We start from the raw sequence: 20,399 nt of genomic DNA, 5'->3' as shown, positions 1-20,399 counted from the left end.
GACTGAACTGAAATCCGTGCTTTATTAGAAGTGACAGCTCAAACATGCCTGAAATTGTGATGAGAGGTGGCTAGAATTGTTACCTTCCAGTTCCACTAGATGTGCCCTTTGGTTTATGGTCCCTCTGGTTTGTCTCATAGGAAAATAATACATAGATACCTTCTGGGGCTTGAGAGCATTAGTAACCCTAAGATTTTTACCTCCACGGACAAACCCATTAGTTGCTATTGCAGAAGTTGACAACCCAGTAATTGAGGTTACCATCGTGGCGAGAAGAATTATGATTACTCCAAGACCTGTCAGTAATAAGAAGATAAAATATTTTACTCATGTTCCATGTTTCCTACAAATCATTCTTTCTTTAAATTGAATTTTCAGGCCAGAATCAGAGCAATAAACTGAAAAGATGGTTTGTTGACCACTTGCAGCTTGCAGAACATTTTCATGAGGTCCATGTCACGATAGTAAATTATTCCCATCAGTCTTCAAGTGATTCTTTCTGATAGGAGTATCCTCTCCAGGAATTCTTATGATTTCCAAAGGATGGAGGAAATAAACAAACAGGCATCCCTTGACATGGATGCTTATATCTACCTTTAACACACATCCTGGATGTTTAAATGAAGAGATAGGCATGTGTAGGCTCTTGTAATAATGCTGTTGTGTTTCATCAGTTAATTAAATGTTGAATCAGAGGAAGACTGACTGTATAGATTCGCAGTGCATGAGGACAAAGAGTCTGTCAGGCAGAGGGACAAGACCTGAGTGGGAGCCTTCTACAGCCTCACTTGTTAAATTATCAAATGCTGGGCTTTCCTGCTCTCTGACTCTTTCCCTGCAAAAAGTAGTTTTACTCTAACACAAAGCAAACACTTGAAAATGGAAATACTGCTTTTTAGATGTCATTTACTTTAACAGGTGACCTGTAATGTATAGTCATAGAGAACTTAGAATATTTTTCTTTTTTTAGCTGATATCACAATGATAATCAAAAATCAGAATATCAGTGATAGGTGATTAGTTATAGGTAACTGGGTTTCAGTGTAAGACTGAAATCTGAGAATGTTTCCAGTCTTTGGCTAAATGGCTGGGTTTCTTTCAACTTTGTAAAACTGCTAGAAATGATATGAGCAGGGTGTGCTTTGTTGTATGAGTTAGAGTCATAGAAGCTTTGGTTTGAAATGATTTTGGAAGGTCTGTAGCTCATCCTCCCAGTCATAGCAGAACTACTGCCAACACAGGATTAAATCAGTGATGACCTTGGCTAGCTGGCCCTTGAAAACCTCCACGGATAAAGATCCCACAGCCTCTTTGGCTTACATGTTCTAGGGCTAGACTATCTGCCCAATAAAATATGTCCAAGCTGCACCTCCCAAGGTACAATTACAGCCATTGCTGTTACATTTATGGCACTATCTAGAGGAGTTTGTCTCTGTAGTTCCAGATTTCCTTTTTGTTTCAAGTCAGGTAAAGAAATAATATAATGTTTTTCTCTCAACTTTATTGCTTTTATTCTCATTTCTATCGATGAGAAGGGAGGGAGAAAACCAGAGGGAAAAAAAAGAATTACAGTTTGGCATGGAAGCAGTTCTTAGTTTTGTCTGAACTTGCTAAGGCTTATGAAATATCTGTCTTGTTTCCATAGGGTACATAGACATTCAGTGTGGAACTGGAGAATATACATTGCTTGTAGCTGTATTTATTGGCCAGGGCTCATCCAAATTGAAACTTAGATCCTACAATTGATGTTGACCTAAAAGTGCTACAAACTTATTGATTTATCTGCTGTATTTCTACCATCTGACTTACAGATCAGATTCCTGAATTCAGTTCATACTGGCTGGTTATAGACATCTAGTCCCTGAATTAATGTTCTTTGCTGCTTAAATTATAGCCATGTTATCACAATCCTTTAAGATAAAGCAATGTAATGTGTGAGCCATAAATGATATATAACATAGTGTAGGATATTTAAAGTGATTTGAGCCTCTAATAAATCATGTTTATCTTACTGATTTCTGAACTCTTACTAAAACTAGTCATGCAAGTGTTTTATGTGCAGGTCTGTATAAAAAAATTCCAAATGGTCATTCCTTTTGGTCAGCTACCATTGAGCAGGATGGGCTTTGAAGGATATTGTTCAACCATGCAAATTTTTTGTCTGAGAAGTGGACAGACTTCAAGAGCTGTTAACTCTTAAATCAAGTAAGTTAGACACATAATTCTCAAAGCAGTTTTAAAACTATTTGCTAAGTGTATGTAAGCATCCTAAGGATACTTTTCAGGGATGTTCTATTGCATTTCACAATTCATATTGTTAACATGTATGTGATACATACGGTCAGATATTTTGCTAATCTGATATAACATCTTCATGGGAAGGCTTTAATGATAATTTAAAAAACAATATTTTAGCATTTAAGAAGAAAAGTGCATAAAATGAAGTGTCTCAACCAAAACATCATTGTAATATAATGTGACGCAACATAATTTTAATATTTGGGGCCAGATTTGCAGGTAGCATAAACTTGGTTTTCCCTGCCTTTGTTTAACCATTCCATGTACAGGCACAAATACAGATTTCAGAGAGTCCCAAGATATTAGGTGGAAATAGCAGACTAGTTTTGGACCTGGAATCTTGTCAGAACCATACTGTCCCTTTTTTTTTCCTAGCTGATGATAGCCAGAGAACCTTGCAGAATCCTATTTTTTCCCCTGTAGGAGCTTTTGCCCAAGACAGCCTATCAGAGTATGGAAATAATTGGGTTATCTCTCTTTGGCCCTCTAATGATGGGGATGTAAATGGTGCCCAGATGGTGGTTTAACTGTCTCATTTAATTTCCATGTTAGGAACAGTACCCGGTGAAATCCCTGAGCCTTGGTGATGATGAGCTTCCATCACTGTTCTCCTTAAGCAGCTTGGCTGGGGACTTAAAGCTTATTGCTTATAAGGCATTCCAAAAATGCATTGAGAAATTATTCAAATGGAATTTGACGTCTCATTTTCAAAAGTAAAAGTAACCCCCTTGCATAGCACATGCAATTTTAAAAAGCAAGAGCAGAGCAATAAACTGTAAGAAAGAAGAGCCTACTTATCAATGAGTTAAAATGGTAAAATTAAAACTGAAAGCAGAAAAGTTGTAACTGATGTTTGTGCAAATTAATGTTAAAATCTGATTAAAGTTTAGATTGAAAACCAGGCATATGGCTCCTAAGTAAGTTGTTCCAAAATGAATTACTCTTGCCTATGGCTATTCTCACACCTCAAAACAAAGTAATACTTCTTGATGATCTCAATAAGTTACTAAACTGCCCTTAAAAACTAATTTTGCATGAAACCCTAGAGCAAAGTCTTGGCAATATTAAGATGCAGAATTTTCATGGCAAGGCATATAGTTATGAGTGCCCTGGGCTGTATGTGCTCATTTGGTATGCATCATAAAATCAGAAAGCACCCTTTTGTCAGGCACAGTGCTGGAGCCATGCATGGAGCACTGCAGAAGTAGTTAAGTTCTTCCACTTAGTTCTAGATCTTTTATTGTTGGGCTGTTTTTTCTTTTCCTATTTGTGTCTCTGTAAGTTTGTGATATTTTCTTAATAAGTGTTTCATTTGTTATTTTTTATTAAAAGCTCAGTTTTGCTTAAGTGAACTTCTATGAGGTTATTACTTTTTATTGGAAATGAGACTTCAACCATGCAAAATTTTGGAGAGGTTTCATTTCACTTCAATTGACAAGGACATAAATGATAGCTATATTCAATCTGATTTTGAGCACTGACTTTTATTCAAGTCCATCAGAGCTGACACCCCTTAATATAACTGAATATTTCCATTCTGTGAACATCCAAACTGGACTACTTGCCATCCTGCCTTTGCTGTTTTTTATAACATCTGGGTGCCAGTCAAAGATCAGGGTCCCATTGGTCTAATTGTATGGTCAGGGATCACAGAGGGACACTGCCATGGCAGCTCAGGTTTCTGTGCTTCCCCAGAGCAGTAGCTCTGAAAAGGGAGTTGTAGCACCTGGCTGTGGGACACTGCACCTGAGCTGCTCTTGCAGCATTTCCCTCTCTCACGGGTTTCACTGAACACTCTGCAGTATACTGGATGGAGGCCTCGGGGCCCAGTCTCCCAGGGATCTGGGATCTGGAATTTGGATTAATTAAATTGCACAATGACGAAGCAAAGATACAGCACACAATGAAATGTACTTATTTCATTTATATGAAAGCTGTAGCAGAGTTTTTAAAACTTAGTATTTCGTAGCACCCTAGTATCAAGCGCTGTTCCGTAGTTAAAAATAACGAAATCCTGATGAGATGAGACCTCCTTCCAGTTCTGTTTTCATCTTAGCAGAGAAGTGTGAAGAAGTGTTGTTTATAATATGTAGATAACAAGGTTTGGGTTTCACAGATAAGCAAAGTGTGAACTCTTAAAGGTTAACTCTGTATGCACATACTAGATATTGGCCCGAGTCATAAAGTTTACATCTGTTACAGGATCTAAATACAAATTTCACTAAAGCTCAGAAATATTCAAATGTGATGATCATATGCATAGTTAACAGATCTATGCCTCTAAGCAGTAATTTGGCTGTGAGTCTGGAAAATTCCAATAGTTTGGAGGATTAATGTCTTTTACCCTGGCAAGCATTTGAAAACATTATTTAGTTCAACATGCAAATGCACATCTAAGATTATATATTAATCATGATCATGTATAGTTTATCCTCTTTATCCCTTTCACTGTTGAAAATGATATTGAATAAGATACATACCGATTCCTGCTTGACCTACAATCCAGGAAAGTCGAATAAAGAGCATCACTCCCCAAATATTAAGCATGCATCTTACCTAGGTTTTAAAGAAAAATTACTGCATTAGTTCAAGGTTGAAAGTAATATTTAAAACCAGAAGGGTGATAAAATGCATTTCACCCCAAACATCCCTGAATTCTGGTCCCTCTCTTAATTCTTCAAAGACTTAAGTGTAACAGAACTGATTTTATTTTCTTTTAATTATTTTTTTAGAAATGCAGGTAGGTTTCTCACCAGCACACCCTTCACCCATCCGAACTTGACAAATCCTGTTTTGTTTTCTTCATCCTTGCTGCCCGCTGTCTCATCTCCAGCCGTGCTTTCTCCATTTGCCACCCTCTCGACTGAGCCGGTGCTCACAGCAATGTTCTGGAGGATCACACAGAAAACAAATACATTTTGTGGGCCAGGCAGAGGACACCTGGCTGCATAAGGGAGACATAATAGAAAAGAATTGCAAAGATCATGTTTTACAGTCACTGGAGTAGAGAGCAATATTCTGCTCACATCAGACATCAGCAGGTGGGCTTGCTAACAAGGGGAGGAGATGAAAGAATCACTTAAGCAGAGTAAATAAATTACCTGATCTGACACTACCCTGTTTTTATTGTAAGCTATTCCACATATATGTTGTTTTGACATGTTAGTAGAGCGTCTGATATAATGAGGGTCTTGTGGTTGGCCTCTGCATGCTCTTGCAACAATTTATGAATAACACTAAGTGTAGAAATGGGGATAATTACAAACAATGAAAAGAGACCTAACTGAGTGCAGCATGGTTAAATTCTGTGATGAAATCTAGTGTTTCCTATTGAATGAAGTACAAACATAACTGCAGCAGCAGATGGGTAACATAGTCCTGAAAACGATTAGAGAAACACCAGTGAAATGTAGAAATTTAATAATATTTTCTGTGGCTTAGGCACAACTGGTGTTACCATAGTAGATAGGATTAGGAATTGCCATATTTATGGTGCAGCCAGAGTAAGTAGCCCAGAATTTTAGATTGTTCACATCAGTTACAGACATAAATGTGTATTTTATCTCTTCAGCTCTCTTGTCCCAGAATCTTTGAGGCAATTTAGCCCCATGATGTGTTTCTTGTGGCTTGAATAGGAATTACTCATGTTGCTGAGATTTGTACTCATTGTAATTGTCTTTTAATTTAATTGTAGTTTTTCTTCATTCGGAGCTCTCACTGTTTCTGTGAGGAATTGGCATTAGGTTAGCAATTGCCTGTTTTTTCTGGGTCCTTCTCAAAGGCCTTCAGGAAGGACCCTGCACGTTGCCATAGTCTGGCACAGAGTCAGGAGTGGGTACCACTCTTGGAGAGGAATCAAGATGCTTTTAGGCTTTAGAAGGTGATGAAGATATTTCCAGATTAACTTCGCAGGTCAAAGAGGAAAGACATCTGTGATTCTGTGAAACATGAGATTTTAAGTCTTGGTTAACTTTAAGGTTGTTTCTATATTTTGTCCATAAATTTGAAAACAGCCAACACACAAACCCAAAACAGACATAAAGACCAGGTGTATATGCCTCTGTTTGGAGTTGTCCCTCAAGGATGGGGGCTCTAGCCAAAATGATGTAAGGTTTTAGAATGCCTTTGACACGGTAAATCCTGGACTGTGCTCACAATTGAAAAATAAGTGACTGGATAATATGTTTTAACATGGGCTAAACTTGGTGCCTATTTCCCTGCTGGCCCTAATAAAAGTGGGAATACAAGATCTGTTGAAAGCCTGTGACTTTGAGCTCCTTTGAGATACTTAGATAATTTTGATAATTCTTACCCTGAAATAATAATGTCTGTGTTTGCTCAAAATACAGTAAATGATTGAAGTCAATGAAGGAAGATTAGCAGAATAATATGACAGGCTTTTGCTACAGTGGTTAGAATTTCAAAGACAAAAAATTAAAAGGGCTTGGTCTTTGTACTTGAAACAAGTTGTTTCCTCTGTAGTTTGAATTAATTTGTCCTCTCAATGCCATTATCATAAATTATGGCCTTAAACCTTCCATAAATGCATTTTAAATTGGTGTGCTTTAGTGAATGATTGGTTATTTACCAAGCAGCTGTACCTGTGCTACTCATGCATTAAGGATGTGGAATAAAAGTGACAGAACATTTTGAAAAGCTACTAAAATAAAGACTTAACTGCTTAAAAACCCCCCAAAAAACTAACCCAAACATTTTCCTTTTCTTGTTTCAGAATGGCTTAGTCTTCATCTCTCCTGGGGCTAAAGATGATGAGCTAATCAAATCTTCATAACAAGTGTGGAGAATAGCCAAGAGGAAGAAAGGTTAGATTATTTCTTATGTAGGGTAAATATTAAGCCCAAGTAATTATCACCAGCCATCAGCTGTGAAATAGCACTTAGACTATTTTTTAGGGATTTAATTGGCTTAATGTGTGCGAAAACTGACACGTCTTGCTAAAAGATGACACACGTTTGACTCCAGCAGTGTGGAAACTAGATATTTGAAGTTCCTTTCAGCCTGTCTTACATTCTGACATTTGAAAAATTACATATTAAAAAATTTATTAAATATTAATATTTATCTTCTGATGTTAAGCCCATCATCAAAGCACAATGGGAATGTGCTTATGTGATGTTTAGCAATCTGAAGTCAAACATAATGCCACTTCTTATCAGAATCTTGCAATGGGCTCTGACAGAACAGAAACTTGAGTTTCAAAGCCGGGGCAAGGGGGGGTGGGATTGCCTTGGGGTATGGTGTGGTAAACCCAGATTTTAGTGGTTAAGTAAAAAAGGAATAAAGCATCTGCTTCACAAGTGCACCTTGGGCTGTTACTGTGACTCCTGTCCACGCTCAGTGTGGCTTCTCCTCCCCTCCTTGCCAGGGGCTGGGGCCCCATCCAGCGCACGCACAGCCTGTGCCTCCTGAGAGAGCTCTGCCTTCTCAGACATCTCCATTCCCTTTCCTACTAAGCTCCTATTTGGTGACCTCGTGTTTATTTATTCTTCAGCAAAAGCTCTGCAGACAGAAGTGATTTGTCCAAGGTCAGCAAGTGAGATCATGGGACAGGCAGGAATGGGCTCCAGCCATGCTAATGGGGCATCATTTGTTCCAGAGCTGTGGTTGTGCTCCCAGACCAGGGCCACAACCCACAGAAGGGCACAGCAGGTTGCCAGTGTAACAAAAATCCCATTACCTATGACATTCACCTTCCTATTTTGAAAGGCATAAGATTATCTTTCTATAAGATGGATACAGGAAAAAGTCTGGAAATCTCTAAGTTAGATTATGCTTTTCTCTCTTTTTTCTAACAGTCCCAACATGTGAAACAATTTTCTCTTCATTTTACTCTGTGATATAATCTGCCTTTTTAATCATCTTTAAGTGAAAGCCTTAAAAAAGCAACCTAAAAATTTATATTTTGTTTAAAATATACAAACCATTGAGAGATACAACAGTAAAAAACCCAGAATTTTCTGGTTACCATCAAAACTGAAAATCCTTTAATGTGCTGATGTTCAGTACGTGTTCATTCAGCATTATGTTCAAAGCCAAGATACAGTTTTACTCCTTTCTGGCCACTACTGAAGTAAATTATTTCTATAAGATGATATTTTTTCTGAGCATGGAAATGTGTTTAGTCCTTTGAGTAGCAGTTTGTACATCTACAAATGAGTAGGGATACAAAATTAGTATGTTTCCCTTTTCGTATCTGCTTTGTTTTCATCTTTGGAAATGTTTGTCCTTTTAAGCCATTTTACACAGGCGTATGGAAAGCTTAATTTAAAGAAAGCTTAATAAAAGGCCAAAACTAGGAAGCTGCCCTAATAAGATCCTAAAGAATCAGGTCCTAATTTACTAATGGCTATATTTTTTCTTGATTTCATTACTTTATATTAACCCTCCATAGGAAAGAGGAATTGCCAGAGAACAGAAGTCTGAACAAGATCTGGACAAGCATTCGAAAATCAGAAGCTTGTCCAAATTATTCAGGCCTCAGAAGTAGGAAGAACTGAGCAGAATGGAGGTGAGAGCTTGTTTTCTCTCAAGTTTTCTCATTTCACAATTGACTAACTCAACAAAATAACATGTTTTGCTGGATATTGACACTTTTAGTCTCAATTTAACTATAGCAATGATATTTCTCTTTCCAGCCCTGCCCTGATAAGTGCATATTAACCTCAAATTTGTTCACTGAATCAGCACCTGCGAAGTGCTGTCTGCTATCCCTCAACACCCTCTTTCTTGATTCTTTCTTGCTGTTTGGGTTTGTTACAGCAATAAACAGGTAGTGTTCTGGATATCTGATTAACTGAAATTGCATTTGTTTCACATAATTTTTTTTATAATACTTATATTGGTTAATGAGTAGAATGGAGGAATCTGTCAAAATTAGTATGCATTGATGTAAAATTCAAGTTTAGAATAAGTGTGAACTGTGTAGCTTAGTTAAAGTATGAATTGACATTCACCATCTGCCATCCCAACTCTTATGTGAAACAGAAGAGATTTGGTAGATCCATACTTTTAGACAAGATTAAGCTATGCTTTTCTGCTTATCAAGTACATTGAAATTACCTTTTAATAAAAATATTTTCTTTGAGCAGGGTACAGAGCAGAGAACAAACTGCAGCTACCAAAGGAAATATGGTAAGTAGTTACTTGTACTTCTTCTCTTGGGCAAGGTCCATGAACTTAAGGACTTTCTCTTATTAATAAACAGAATTAACAGTCTGGAAATGGAATAGAGAAAAATTATATCTTTCCTTTTCACTTACCTTTGCCAGTTGTTCATGAATTTCTAATAAGCTTGGTCTGCTGAGCTTATTCCCACTGACGCTGCCAGTGTTTCTATAATAATCAATTTTGGGAACTGGGTCCATTGTGTTGTGGCCAAAAGTTTGTAGATAATACATTTTACTGTGAGTATCATAGGGATGTAAGCTAGCTTCTGTTTTCTCCCCATTTTGCCGGAAATTGTCATATAATTCTCTTTTTCCCGGTCTATAACTGATTCGTAGTCTGTTATGTGTTTCATCAGTGAAAGATGTTTCTTCATAATGTGGTGGGTCAGAGCCCACATCCTCTTGGGTTGTTTCATTGTTGTCATGGTCTTCATTAATTATGTTAACTTGAAACCGATTTGCATTTGGATCCAAGAATACATTTGGTGCATTGTTCATTGACATCTTCAGGGATGCTACAGACTTAGGTCACTGATCCGTGTACTCTTCTGTGGCTGCAGCCACACACTTGCAGATACAGCAAAGGGTTTAGTGCTGTTGCATATCAGATCTTTGCTTCTCAAGTAATGAAGGGCTGATAATTTTCTCTTGAATCTCTAAGCAGTCTTCCTGATGTTGGCTGCTGGTTTACTGCTATAAAAGATATAATTAAACTACTTCTATTATCTTGCATGGTTAGATAAGTTTTCCACCACAAGCTCTCCCCTCTCCCCTGCCTCGCCAAGTATCCATGAGACTGTCATCCTATGACTTGTTGAGTAAAAACATAGTTGAAGAAAAGACAAGAGCTTGTGGAGATGTTCTATCTGTGATTGATGCACTTGACCCTCTAACCAAACCAGCAGTATTTTGGTACAAGCTCCAGAGGAAGTTAAGGCCTGAGCTGTTAAATGGGCCAAGAACTCCTCTAGTTTCAATCTGTTTTATGAAAACCCCCAGAAGATCAGGGTGACGTGGTGAGCATCCATGTACACAAGCTTGGAACATGATTGTGCAATTAACACATGGATAGCATGGGGCTCACTCCTCTGTAGCCTGCTCCTCCAATCCCTTCCAGGAGAGTTGCTCCCTGTACAGTGCAGATGTTAAATCTGTTTGAGGTACAGGATTTGTATTTGTCCTTGTTGAATGTAATGAGATTCCTGCTGGCCCGTTCCTCTGGCCTGTCTAGGTCCCCCTGAGTGGCAGCCCATAGAGAGGTGAACACTCAGCTGTATAATCTGCTTCTCACCTCCTCTTTTCCACACTGATGTCCTCAAAGAAAACACACAAGCAAACAAAAATGCCAAGAGAAGAGGGGTATGTTTATTTAAGGCCTTTAGTAGGCTAAGTACCTCTGCAGCAATTTAAAGTATGGCTTAGAAAGCCCTGAAATGAGCTATTGAAATGATGGCAATCATTTCTCTTGAAACATATTTCTAAGGAGATTAGGGAGTGTGGTTTATAGACTTGTATAATTCAGTAGGAGCCCAACTTGTTCAAAGGCACTAAACCAGAGCATGCTTAGACATTGAAACTCTGCAAGCATTTGTAAAAGCAGAAAGTTTTAGAAAAAAACCATATCTTATAAGCAAATATATGACCTGAAAATTTGGAAAAATAAGTCCATTACAGACATTTTTTTAAAGTTCCATATTTTTGCAAGAGGTTGGACTAAATGAACCCCTAAGATTTTTTCAATTTAAATTTCTCAATTCTTCGTCCCTTTGGCACTGAAAGATAAAATATGGCATCAATATTTATAGCTCAGCAATGTAAATTTTCTCTAAAATCACATATCCAAATTATAACTTGAAAAGCTGGTAATCAGATACCTTCAATCTTCAGTATGAAGCTGAAGCATATTTTCTTATTTCTTCCATCAGCTATAGGTAATATTCTGCTGTCACCTCTCTGCTAAGACACTTCTTTATCCCTCTGCATATTTATGTTAGTTTTCTTGCTTAATGTTATATAAGCCTCACAGCAACATATTACATTTATTTAGTTTATTTTACTTCTACTGGCTTTGTATTGTTATTATTATTGTTATTATTATTATTACACATTTATGATCATAGTATTCTGCTTCCTTCAGCCTTTTAAAGTTGTTTCATCTTCAGGCATGAAGGAGCAAAGACAAATCTTCTGTCATTGAGGTCAGTGAAACTATGTTTGTTTCCACCTCCATGACTGAATGAAATCCTGATTCTTTAATGACAATGAAATGTTTGCTGCCAAGTAAAATGATTCTGTCGTTTCACTGTCTTATTTCCATATTAGTGTTTTGCTAGGAAAAGTAAAATCTCTTACCTTTCTGCTGTTCTTGAAAATAATACTTAGGTTTTCATAGTGTATTTATTTCCAGAGATCTCTGTTATTTGCCATTAACTTTGTATTTAGTTTTCCAGCATTATGCATATATAATCAAGTCTACCTTATTCAGGGTAATTTAACTTACCATTCAATCCTGTGTTTTTAGGGAAGGACAATCTGCCTCTTTTATTCACGCATATAGTGTGACCCTCTCTTTGAGGCATTACAGACTTTGCCTTATTGGCCAGATTTTTCTCCTGTTTAATATACTGAGTAGACCATCCAATCCCTCTCTTTCAAAACATTTCTAGATGGTGATTTAGAAAGGCATTCTAGCTCGTTAACTTTTAACCAGCAAATGTACCTATCCATTACAATTACTGGGTTTATGGCATTGCGAAATTTCTAAGGGGGCCTGAAAATACTTTTGTTATCTCCATTTCCCTCCCTGCTATGCCTGATTCTGCACAGATCATACTCTCTCTATCTTTCAGTTCTGCCTATATAGTCATGCAGATAACAAGAGTTCAGGACAGGATCTGCTCAGTGCATTTTATGCGGAAGATTCAGTGAAGTCAGTGGGATCATTCTTTGGGGGGTCCTCTTGTCCTACATGCAGTTTTAAACCATTTACTCCTGGCCCTATTTAAAGTTTTACTCTGTATATTTAAGAAGCCTTTGAAAACTTATGTTCTCTGTACTGTTTCTGGGAAGGCTGACTTCCTAGTCTTTTTGTGATGAAGAAAAGAGCAGGCTGGAAATGATGAAGCTTTGTAATTAGAAGAGAATTAGATCATTTGCTTCCAGCAATAGATTAGGTCAAAAACAAAAATAATAAGACAATATTGGGATTATTTGGATATGTTTGCAGTGTTTGCAGTGTAGTTTAGAGATAACTATATTTAACCCAGATAACTTAAGTACCTTCAGCACTCTAACTTGACAGCGCAGAGCTCAGCTGTGCTGATTAGATGTACATTAAAAAAAATGGCAGTGTCGGGTCTCTGCAGTGGATGATCCCATCCAGCAATAACAGATCACATGAATCATTGTACTGATATCTATCTTGTATTTTATGGCTAAATTAACTAGGATAAATGCAATATACTGAATCACTGAGGGTCTGGAATTTTTTTCTTATGTATAATCTGAAGCAGTTGAAAGCCCTTACATTCACAACATTTTTTATGTTTTATAATTTAAATGGACCGGTGTAGATTAATATTGGCTGTTCATCTCTTGTATTTTTCAGACAGGAGATTAATGTTCTTCTCTGTACAATCGAGTATTTTACTTGTGGTCTGCTGTTCCACTGTCTGCCTCTGCCTAGTATATAGGGCAAAAGGAATAACATGTATTTTTCAGAATACAGGAAAAAGAAAACAACTGCTGTAACTGATCTCCTTGTCTTAGCTCCTCACTGCAAACAGATCTGTTTAGCAAAAGTGACAGTGCCTAAAATTCTAATGCCAGCCTTCTTAAAAATGGAATTGAATTTCTGTCAAGTACTGTCACACTTGCTAAACAGCTGTGTGTATGAGGGTGACCTTGAATATCCAGACTTGAATCTCTGCTTTTGCTCTTCCACTTCTGCTTTGATAGGATCTCCCATGACCAGTTCATCAGTGACAGTCCAGATCATACACTGTGCACAACTGCAGGAGCACAAGCAGAAGAACCAGCTGTGGAGCGTGCTGGAGTGTACCAGAGCTCTGGACCCCATCCCTCCTTGAGGGCTGGGTAAAAATGGGTAAGCAGCATGATTGTGTCTGCTGTGGCCTTGCCAGGCTGGTGTAATTACTGATGGGAGCTGTTAACCAGACAGTTTAAGTTCCACTTCAAAGTGAATCATCTCCTGTAACCAAGTGGAATAAAAACATGGACACACACCTCCTGCAGGCACCTCCTCTAAGCCACAACCATTTGTTGACCTCCACTTTTTTATCCTCAGTGTACAAGTACAGACACTGAGTTTCAGAAAATTGTGTTGGATGAGGAGGGCAGGGGGCTACCACTTAAACATTCACCATCATGAGCCTGTCTTTTTCTTCAGCCTGTCATGAGACACAGTAGACACGAGATCCTCCTCTGAAGAGCCAGATATCATCTGATCCTTAAAATACTGGCCATGGTAACTTTCTAGTGATTTTTTGTGTATTTGTTTGCTGTTAGCCATTTCTTATCTACCATTCTGCTGTTCATCAAATAAAAGCAACACGAAGTACCTTTTGAGTTTGCAATAAATATGTATTTAACAAAATGGATGCCACCAACATATCTCCAAAATGCAGGTATGTATAACAAATGTAACAACAGTTGGTTTCCAAAATGAAATCAACATCAAATTTAAGGCAGGATATTCTGTGAGTTTTCATGCAAGAGCATATTCAAATGTTCCTTTATCCAACCCCTCAACTTCATCTTCCCACGTGGAAGAAGGCATACTGCTGTAGGGGTCTAGCAGGATTTTGAAGCATCTGATAATTAGAAGTCCCAAGAAAACACACAAAATCCCCACAAAGGCAAAGCCAGTTTTTTGCTCTAAAGTCAGAGGGAAGGCAGACATTTCGTTGACACTCATACTGGCTGAAGTGTTGCTGCAGTAATTACTGCTCATCATTGGGCATCACATCCTGGTGGCTCTGAGGGATTTTCACCTCTGTTGCTTCTTTGCCTGCATAGAAATGTCAAATCAGTGTGGTTAGCTCTAAATGGGGTGCATATATCTGAGCTGCAACATATGAACATTTGAAAATGAAAACCAGCTTGGATTTTAGAAGTGTCCTGTTGTTTTTTCACATTTAAATTAATGTGATAAAATTGCAACTATTAGCCTCTATGCGCCATTCACTTACTGGCCTCTGTTTTGAGACAGCAGACTCACAATTTTCTGGCTTTCTGTCTTTTCAAAACAGAAATTTCAGTTGTTACAAACAGCATTTTGTCAAACTGGGCACAAGTCTACAGACTGTGATTTGGCAATACTCTCTATGTTCTTAACATGCAGAAACCTGGTATGTTTCCTGAAATGGCTTTACATCTCTGTGCTTAAACTAGTTAAACTTGCATTGACCTCAAAGGCAATTTCAGCTAAATAATGTGGATTTTACTAATTTGATTTAGCTCAGAGTCTACATAAATAGATCCAACCTGTAAAATAAAAGACTCTGTGTGCAATTTTACTGAAGTCTTGGGCTCCATTTTCAGAAAAAAATGTTGGGTGCATTTTGAGCTTGTAAGAAAGTGAGCAGATTGCTAAAAACCCTTCACCTTGCTCTATACTCGTCCACCCTTGTGTATGAGCAAAGATTGGTGGACGAAGAGATAACAGAATTAAATTCCTTTCCCATAAATCTTGCTCTCATTTCTTTCTTCTCTTTGGTCTTCCCCATACAAACCCTGCCATTTTCACAGGCACAGTAAACAGGAGATCTGCCCGTGCTCCTCACATTGCTCGAGGACTGACCCCGACGTGTGGCCTAGGGAAGCAGGATGCTCAAGCAGCTCCACCTCACTGCTGCCACCAGGAGAGCTCTGCATGCTTCCAGAAAGGAGAAACTTCTTGTATTTGTCTTTTTAAGGAGATCTTACCTATAGATTTTAGTTGGGGGTGGGGATCATTTGCTTTATGTTAGGTTTTCCATAAAATATTGGAATCACATCTTTCTTTTGTATCTATAGACAGTGGGAGAATTGGAAGGCTGGGACATCAAAAGTGCCAAAGGACAAGGACATTTTTATTCTAAGGTTAGAACTTGAGGTTTTCTGGCTCTTGCTAACACCTATTTAATGAATGTGCCTCAGGGGAAACTCTTTTTGTTAACAATTCAACCTCTTTTTCCCCAGGGAATTGCCAGTATCCATTTATTTCTTGGCAGAGTAATTAGGCCGCTCAGAGCTCTGTGCTGCCATGGCTACACTGCTTCAGGTACCTGCACTGCTCAGCCAGGTTAAAGGGAGTTCCAGTATCTCTACTGCAGCCATGGCTGAGAGGAGCCACACTCTGAGTCGGCCTACAAGTAAAAACAACAGAAAAAGTAGAAATAACTTTTGGTATTCCCAAGCTGACAGAAATGGACAGAACTTTTATCTTGTTTGGTATCTCCTTTCTCGCTTCAAAATTTGTGGTGTTTCTGACTATTGTCCTAAAGAACAAAAATTTTAGAACAAGGAGCAAAAGGGCAAAACACAAGTATGTCCTTTTTTTTGCAATAAAGCTCAGTACAGTAGATATTATATAATGTTTCCTGTTAGTTTTTACACATTAACCAGAGCATAGCAACCAATCTTCTGTTTATTCTATAGACCTGTGTATGAGATCCTTCCTTGTTTTGAAATATATTCTGCTCTTTGGGTCATGCTGTTTTAATTCCTGCTAAGCTGGAAGAAAGATCCAGATACAGCCTATAGGAATTAGAAATAATGTCAACAACAAGCAATATTTATTTTCTGAAAAGGCATCATAAGTAAAGCCCACCTGCTATATGGATTTTCATTGGGCATACTTCCAATTTTTCTATTAAGTTTTACCTTCTGTAGGAAAAAAAAAATTACAGAAAGTTCAATGTCACAAATTTCTGTTAAAAGTCAGTTGATTTGAGCAAAAGCCAGTCAAGGAAAAAAAAAGTACTTTCGAAAAGTCCTAGGATACTGGGTTATAAAAATTAAAAGCAAGGCTTATACAGGAAAATGACACATAGTCACTACCTGGAAAAGCCAGACCCAAAAATCCCAAAAGTTGCTCTCTTGAAAGACGTTGATAAGAATGTTAGGGGTAGGCTGGCCATAGAGAACCCTGAATTTGAGCTGAGTCCAGACAAATAGGTTTGTGTTTGACATAACATTTCTTCACCACAGAGTAATTTTCCAAGAATATGACTTCCAGTCTTAGTAATTTTGCAGCTTACACACTGGAATTAGATGAGATTTGTTTGTACATTATGTGCTTGTCAGGAGACATTATGGGACAAATCTCTGTGCAAAGCTTGATTGATGCTGAAATGTGGAGAAATTGATATCTTAGACTTACTTAACAAAAGTTTGCCTGAAAAAACTGCAGGAGAAAACTGTATTTTGCCTGGGGTGGGATTGGTTCTGGGAAATTCTAATGTGCAGCTTTGTGTTCTTCTGTTCCTCGTCCTGAATTTTAGAAGCTGTAATTGAAGCCTTAAAGTTCACAGGAAATTTTGTTCTAATTATGTATCCCCAAACCCATGGTATTTTGAGTACCTTTTATTGGTTTCACATTTTAGTGCTGCTCACAGGTTGGATGTCCTCTCCCTTTTAGTCAGACACCTTTTCATTTGCTGCAGTGTATCTGTCAAAGTCCTGAGTCAGAAGACTCTGAATGCTAACTAACCTGGCCTGGATCCCAAAATCCTCAAAGATAGCCTTTAGGACAGCATCATGGGACAGGCATTGTATAATTTATAATCTGCAGAGCCATTTTGTGGGGGCTAGCCCCAGACAGAGCTTGATCTTTTTTTTACAGGTCAGGATTCTTCTCCTCCTTTGACTCATTACCCATATAAACACTGGCAAAAAGAAAGGCTCCTTAACATCTTGCTATGAAATAAAAGAAGGCCACTGGAAGTCCTTCCGAGGCCAGAAGAAACAATCAGAGTCCTCAAGAAAATAGGAATGAGGAAAACAGCTTAATTCTGAGCTAAGAAAAATGGAGGTATGAGCTGGGGGTGCTGGCTGCACCTATGGGAGGATGAAGGGGAACACCATGGGCACTAGGTATAGTGAGGCAGCTGGAAGGAAGATGTCAAGATTCTTATTCTCTAGCAGAATCACCAGCCTAACTCTGCCAGTGTTTGGTGTGGATTGAAGATCCCAGCCTCAGCTGTTTGGGGTGACAGGGTGTCATTTTTTTTTTTTTGTTTTTTCGGACCTAGCCTTTACTCTCAGGTTTACAGAGATTTAAGAAGATCAAGAAAGTAAGCAGGATCTTCCTGGGGTTCTGGCTTTCAGTCCTTCTCTCACAGAACCCCCTACAGGATTTTTTTCTAGTGGCTCAGTACTCAGGAAACTAGTATCTTTACAGGATCTCAAGCTGGGAGCATTCATCCTCTTGGCATGACTAAGCCTCAGGTGCATAAAAACTCACTTCCTAAATGAGAGTTTGTAACAAAATTGACCATGTTAGTGGCCATCTGTTCTCTTCTTGGATGTCTACAGCCCAGCTGCTGGTTCATGGATGTGGTTATTCTGAAAGTACTTTGAATAGCTTCAGTCCTGAGCTTGTGCTTGAGTAACAGCGAACCTGACTTGGAAAGGGACATATAAACAGGCATCCTCTGGGAGCATTGGAAGCACCTCATTTGCCCTTAACAATCTGTTCAGGGAAACAAAACTGTATTCCAGAAATGCTGTTATAGAAATTGGTAATAGAAGGTGGCAAGATGAAAAAATTAACAATGAAGAAGTCCTATAAAATAGACTAGAAATAGAAATCAGCATGAATATGGAATTCTCTGAAGAGTCTGAGCTACCTGACTTAGTAACACAGGGCCAGAAATGCTGCAAAAGGAGCACTGTGACCACACAGCTGACTTGTCATACTCATGTGTTCACTGCGTGCCTGTATTCTCTAAATTGCTGGGGAGAACACTGTATCTTTAGGGTATGGGTTCTAAGACATTTAGGGAGATGAAGGTAGGATGGCCAGGACATGGATGCTCAGCAAATGAAGGCATGGCTTACAGCTTTGCAAAGAGAGCCCCACACAGTGTTTTTGCAGCATGGTAACTCAGGATGCAAGCAACACTTTTCCACATAAACAGCATTCCCCTGCAAAGAAGCAGCAGCCGAGCTGTGACACTTCCAGCCTTCCAACAGGGAATGAATTGCAAAATAAGATTTTATCTGTAGCAAATATATGAGCCTGGAGTCTTCATTGGACAAGAGCTTCTGTGTTGTGAATTCATATACGTGGTCTAGATTTGGATAATATAGGGATGCAGGAAAATAAAACGTTTACTAGCATCATCCTTAACTTGCAGTGTGGAAAAGTGTTGCCTGCTTCCCGGGGTATGGAGGCTGAGAGAGACTGAGCACCTGCAAAGCAATTGTTGCTGTAGGATGGCGCGCCCAGCCTTCGCTTTCACCGGCCCCGCTATCCCGGGGAAGGCAGATTTAGGCGCTTACCCTGCCCTGCTCCCTCCGCCGCCCCGGGTGCCTCCGTCCCTCCCTGCCCTCGCCGGAGTGCGGCCGGGCCGGGCCGGGCGGCGCCGCAAGGTCAGCCCCGCGCCCCGCCCGCCGGCCCCGCCGCGCCGCCCGCGCTACGAACCCTTGTCCTCCGCGTCCGCGCTGCCCATGGTGGCGGAGCGCGGAGCTCTCCGCGCCTCCGGCCCGCCGCGCCAGCTGTCGAAAGGCCAGGTTGGAGTCCTGACGGCTCGGGGCACGGGGTGGTCCCGGGCGGCGGGGGCAGCTCGCCCGGGCTCCCCTCGCCGCCCGGCGATGCAACCCCGCCGGGAGATGCTCAAACCGCCCTAATTAAAAAATTAAACACGGCCGCTGCTGCTACCGCCTCCTCCTCCACCTCTTCGCCCGCCCCTTTCCATCACTATTCAGCCGCGCTCTTCTCCAGCCCCGCTTTTCGCGGATTAAACCCAGGAGCGTGGAAACTTCCTGCAAAACACTACGTGCGGTGCATCGGTAAGGGCCGGGCCGGGGCCGCTGCGGAGCGGGGCGGGAGCAGCCCTCCCTCCTCCGGTCCGCTACCGCTGCCCAGGCCGGGTACCGGGGCCTCGAAGGCCGGGTGGTCTCTGCAGTGATGGAGGACGGGGCTGCAGTACCCGCAGGAGGGGCTGCATCCCTCCCGGGCCTCGGTACCGCCGAGAGGCGCGACCCCGCCGCCGGCGCCGAGCAGGACCTGTGGAGCCGCGCTGGGTGCGGCGGGGCCGCTGCTCGCCGTGAAACAGCGGGCAGGGTTTCACACGCTCGTCTCAGTGGGGCGTGCTGAGACGAAAGCCTCTTAGGCTGTGCCCGCAGCGTGGCCTCGGGTCCTCCCAGCAGCTCTAAGAGTAATAACGATTAAAGCATAGACCTCGCTTTATATCCTTTCATTAGCTGCGTTTAGCTGATGCTGGTTGTATATTAGTGAGGTTTCTATTTGCCACAACAGCAGGTGTTTAAGTTGGATTAGGAAAGAAGATTCATTTTCCCAAAGCTGGATCTGTATATATTGCATTAATAAATCACAAATCTGTTTCAAATGATAGTGATTCCATATTTGTAAATCATCTGCAGGGACGTACGTGGGTCAGTGGAACAGGACTGTATCACACTGTCATGCATCACGAGGCTTATGAGACTGCTGTAGACCTACTAACAGATTTTGTTCTCATGTTTCTTGCTACATGCAATAACACTATGATAGGTTAACCCTTCTTGAAATGATCTGGGGAAAAAAAGGGTTTTGTCTTGCCTGCCATTTTAATGCCTGATTCCTCTGCTGTGACTGCAGTGAACTTCCAAGCACTGAGTCAAAATACAGCTTTCTCCCGCTGTTAAAACTAATGGTTAAACTGATGGTTAACTATGTACTTGCTA

The 20,399-nt window shown here is 40.0% G+C and overlaps 2 protein-coding genes and 1 long non-coding RNA gene across 6 annotated transcripts in view; 1 reads left to right on the top strand and 2 right to left on the bottom strand.

The window, feature by feature from the left end:
• SLC12A1 (solute carrier family 12 member 1) overlaps nt 1-9,989 on the bottom strand; it is a 45,403-nt gene extending 35,414 nt beyond the window's left edge. Inside the window, exons 1-4 of one of the 2 annotated variants that reach the window (XM_053988176.1) lie at nt 9,579-9,989; nt 5,052-5,186; nt 4,779-4,854; nt 201-296 (exon numbers count right to left, since the gene is read on the bottom strand). In XM_053988176.1, the coding sequence (XP_053844151.1) occupies nt 201-296; nt 4,779-4,854; nt 5,052-5,186; nt 9,579-9,989 (718 nt within the window). The remainder of the gene's footprint in view (nt 1-200; nt 297-4,778; nt 4,855-5,051; nt 5,187-9,578) is intronic. The other variant, XM_053988177.1, reaches the window with a different exon arrangement.
• LOC128813245 (uncharacterized) lies at nt 2,056-15,773 on the top strand. Of its 2 annotated transcripts, XR_008438969.1 has the most exons (8): nt 2,056-2,205; nt 5,132-5,339; nt 7,041-7,121; nt 8,711-8,827; nt 9,408-9,450; nt 13,443-13,590; nt 15,522-15,587; nt 15,687-15,773. It is a non-coding gene; the product is annotated as an uncharacterized LOC128813245 (long non-coding RNA). The 2 variants fall into 2 exon arrangements; XR_008438970.1 differs by lacking the exons at nt 15,522-15,587; nt 15,687-15,773 and adding an exon at nt 13,894-13,971.
• Nucleotides 14,089-19,367, bottom strand: CTXN2 (cortexin 2). Of its 2 annotated transcripts, XM_053988182.1 has the most exons (3): nt 19,135-19,367; nt 16,318-16,373; nt 14,089-14,514 (listed from the first exon to the last, which is right to left on the bottom strand). In XM_053988182.1, exon 3 carries the CDS (start codon nt 14,458-14,460, stop codon nt 14,212-14,214), a length of 249 nt encoding a protein of 82 aa, XP_053844157.1. In that variant the 5' UTR covers nt 14,461-14,514; nt 16,318-16,373; nt 19,135-19,367; the 3' UTR covers nt 14,089-14,211. The 2 variants fall into 2 exon arrangements, with proteins under 2 accessions (XP_053844157.1, XP_053844156.1); XM_053988181.1 differs by lacking the exon at nt 16,318-16,373 and having other exon boundaries at nt 19,135-19,364.
• Nucleotides 19,368-20,399: the final 1,032 nt, after the last annotated feature.

This window comes from Vidua macroura, chromosome 12, assembly GCF_024509145.1.
Source record: "Vidua macroura isolate BioBank_ID:100142 chromosome 12, ASM2450914v1, whole genome shotgun sequence".
NCBI lineage: Eukaryota > Metazoa > Chordata > Aves > Passeriformes > Viduidae > Vidua > Vidua macroura.
Note: the sequence above shows the minus strand (reverse complement) of the source record. Positions and strands in the feature narration are given on the sequence as shown.

Excerpts from the sequence above, each read along its gene's own strand:
- CTXN2 (XM_053988182.1), bottom strand. The coding sequence starts at position 14,460 with ATGATGAGCAGTAATTACTGCAGCAACACTTCAGCCAGTATGAGTGTC.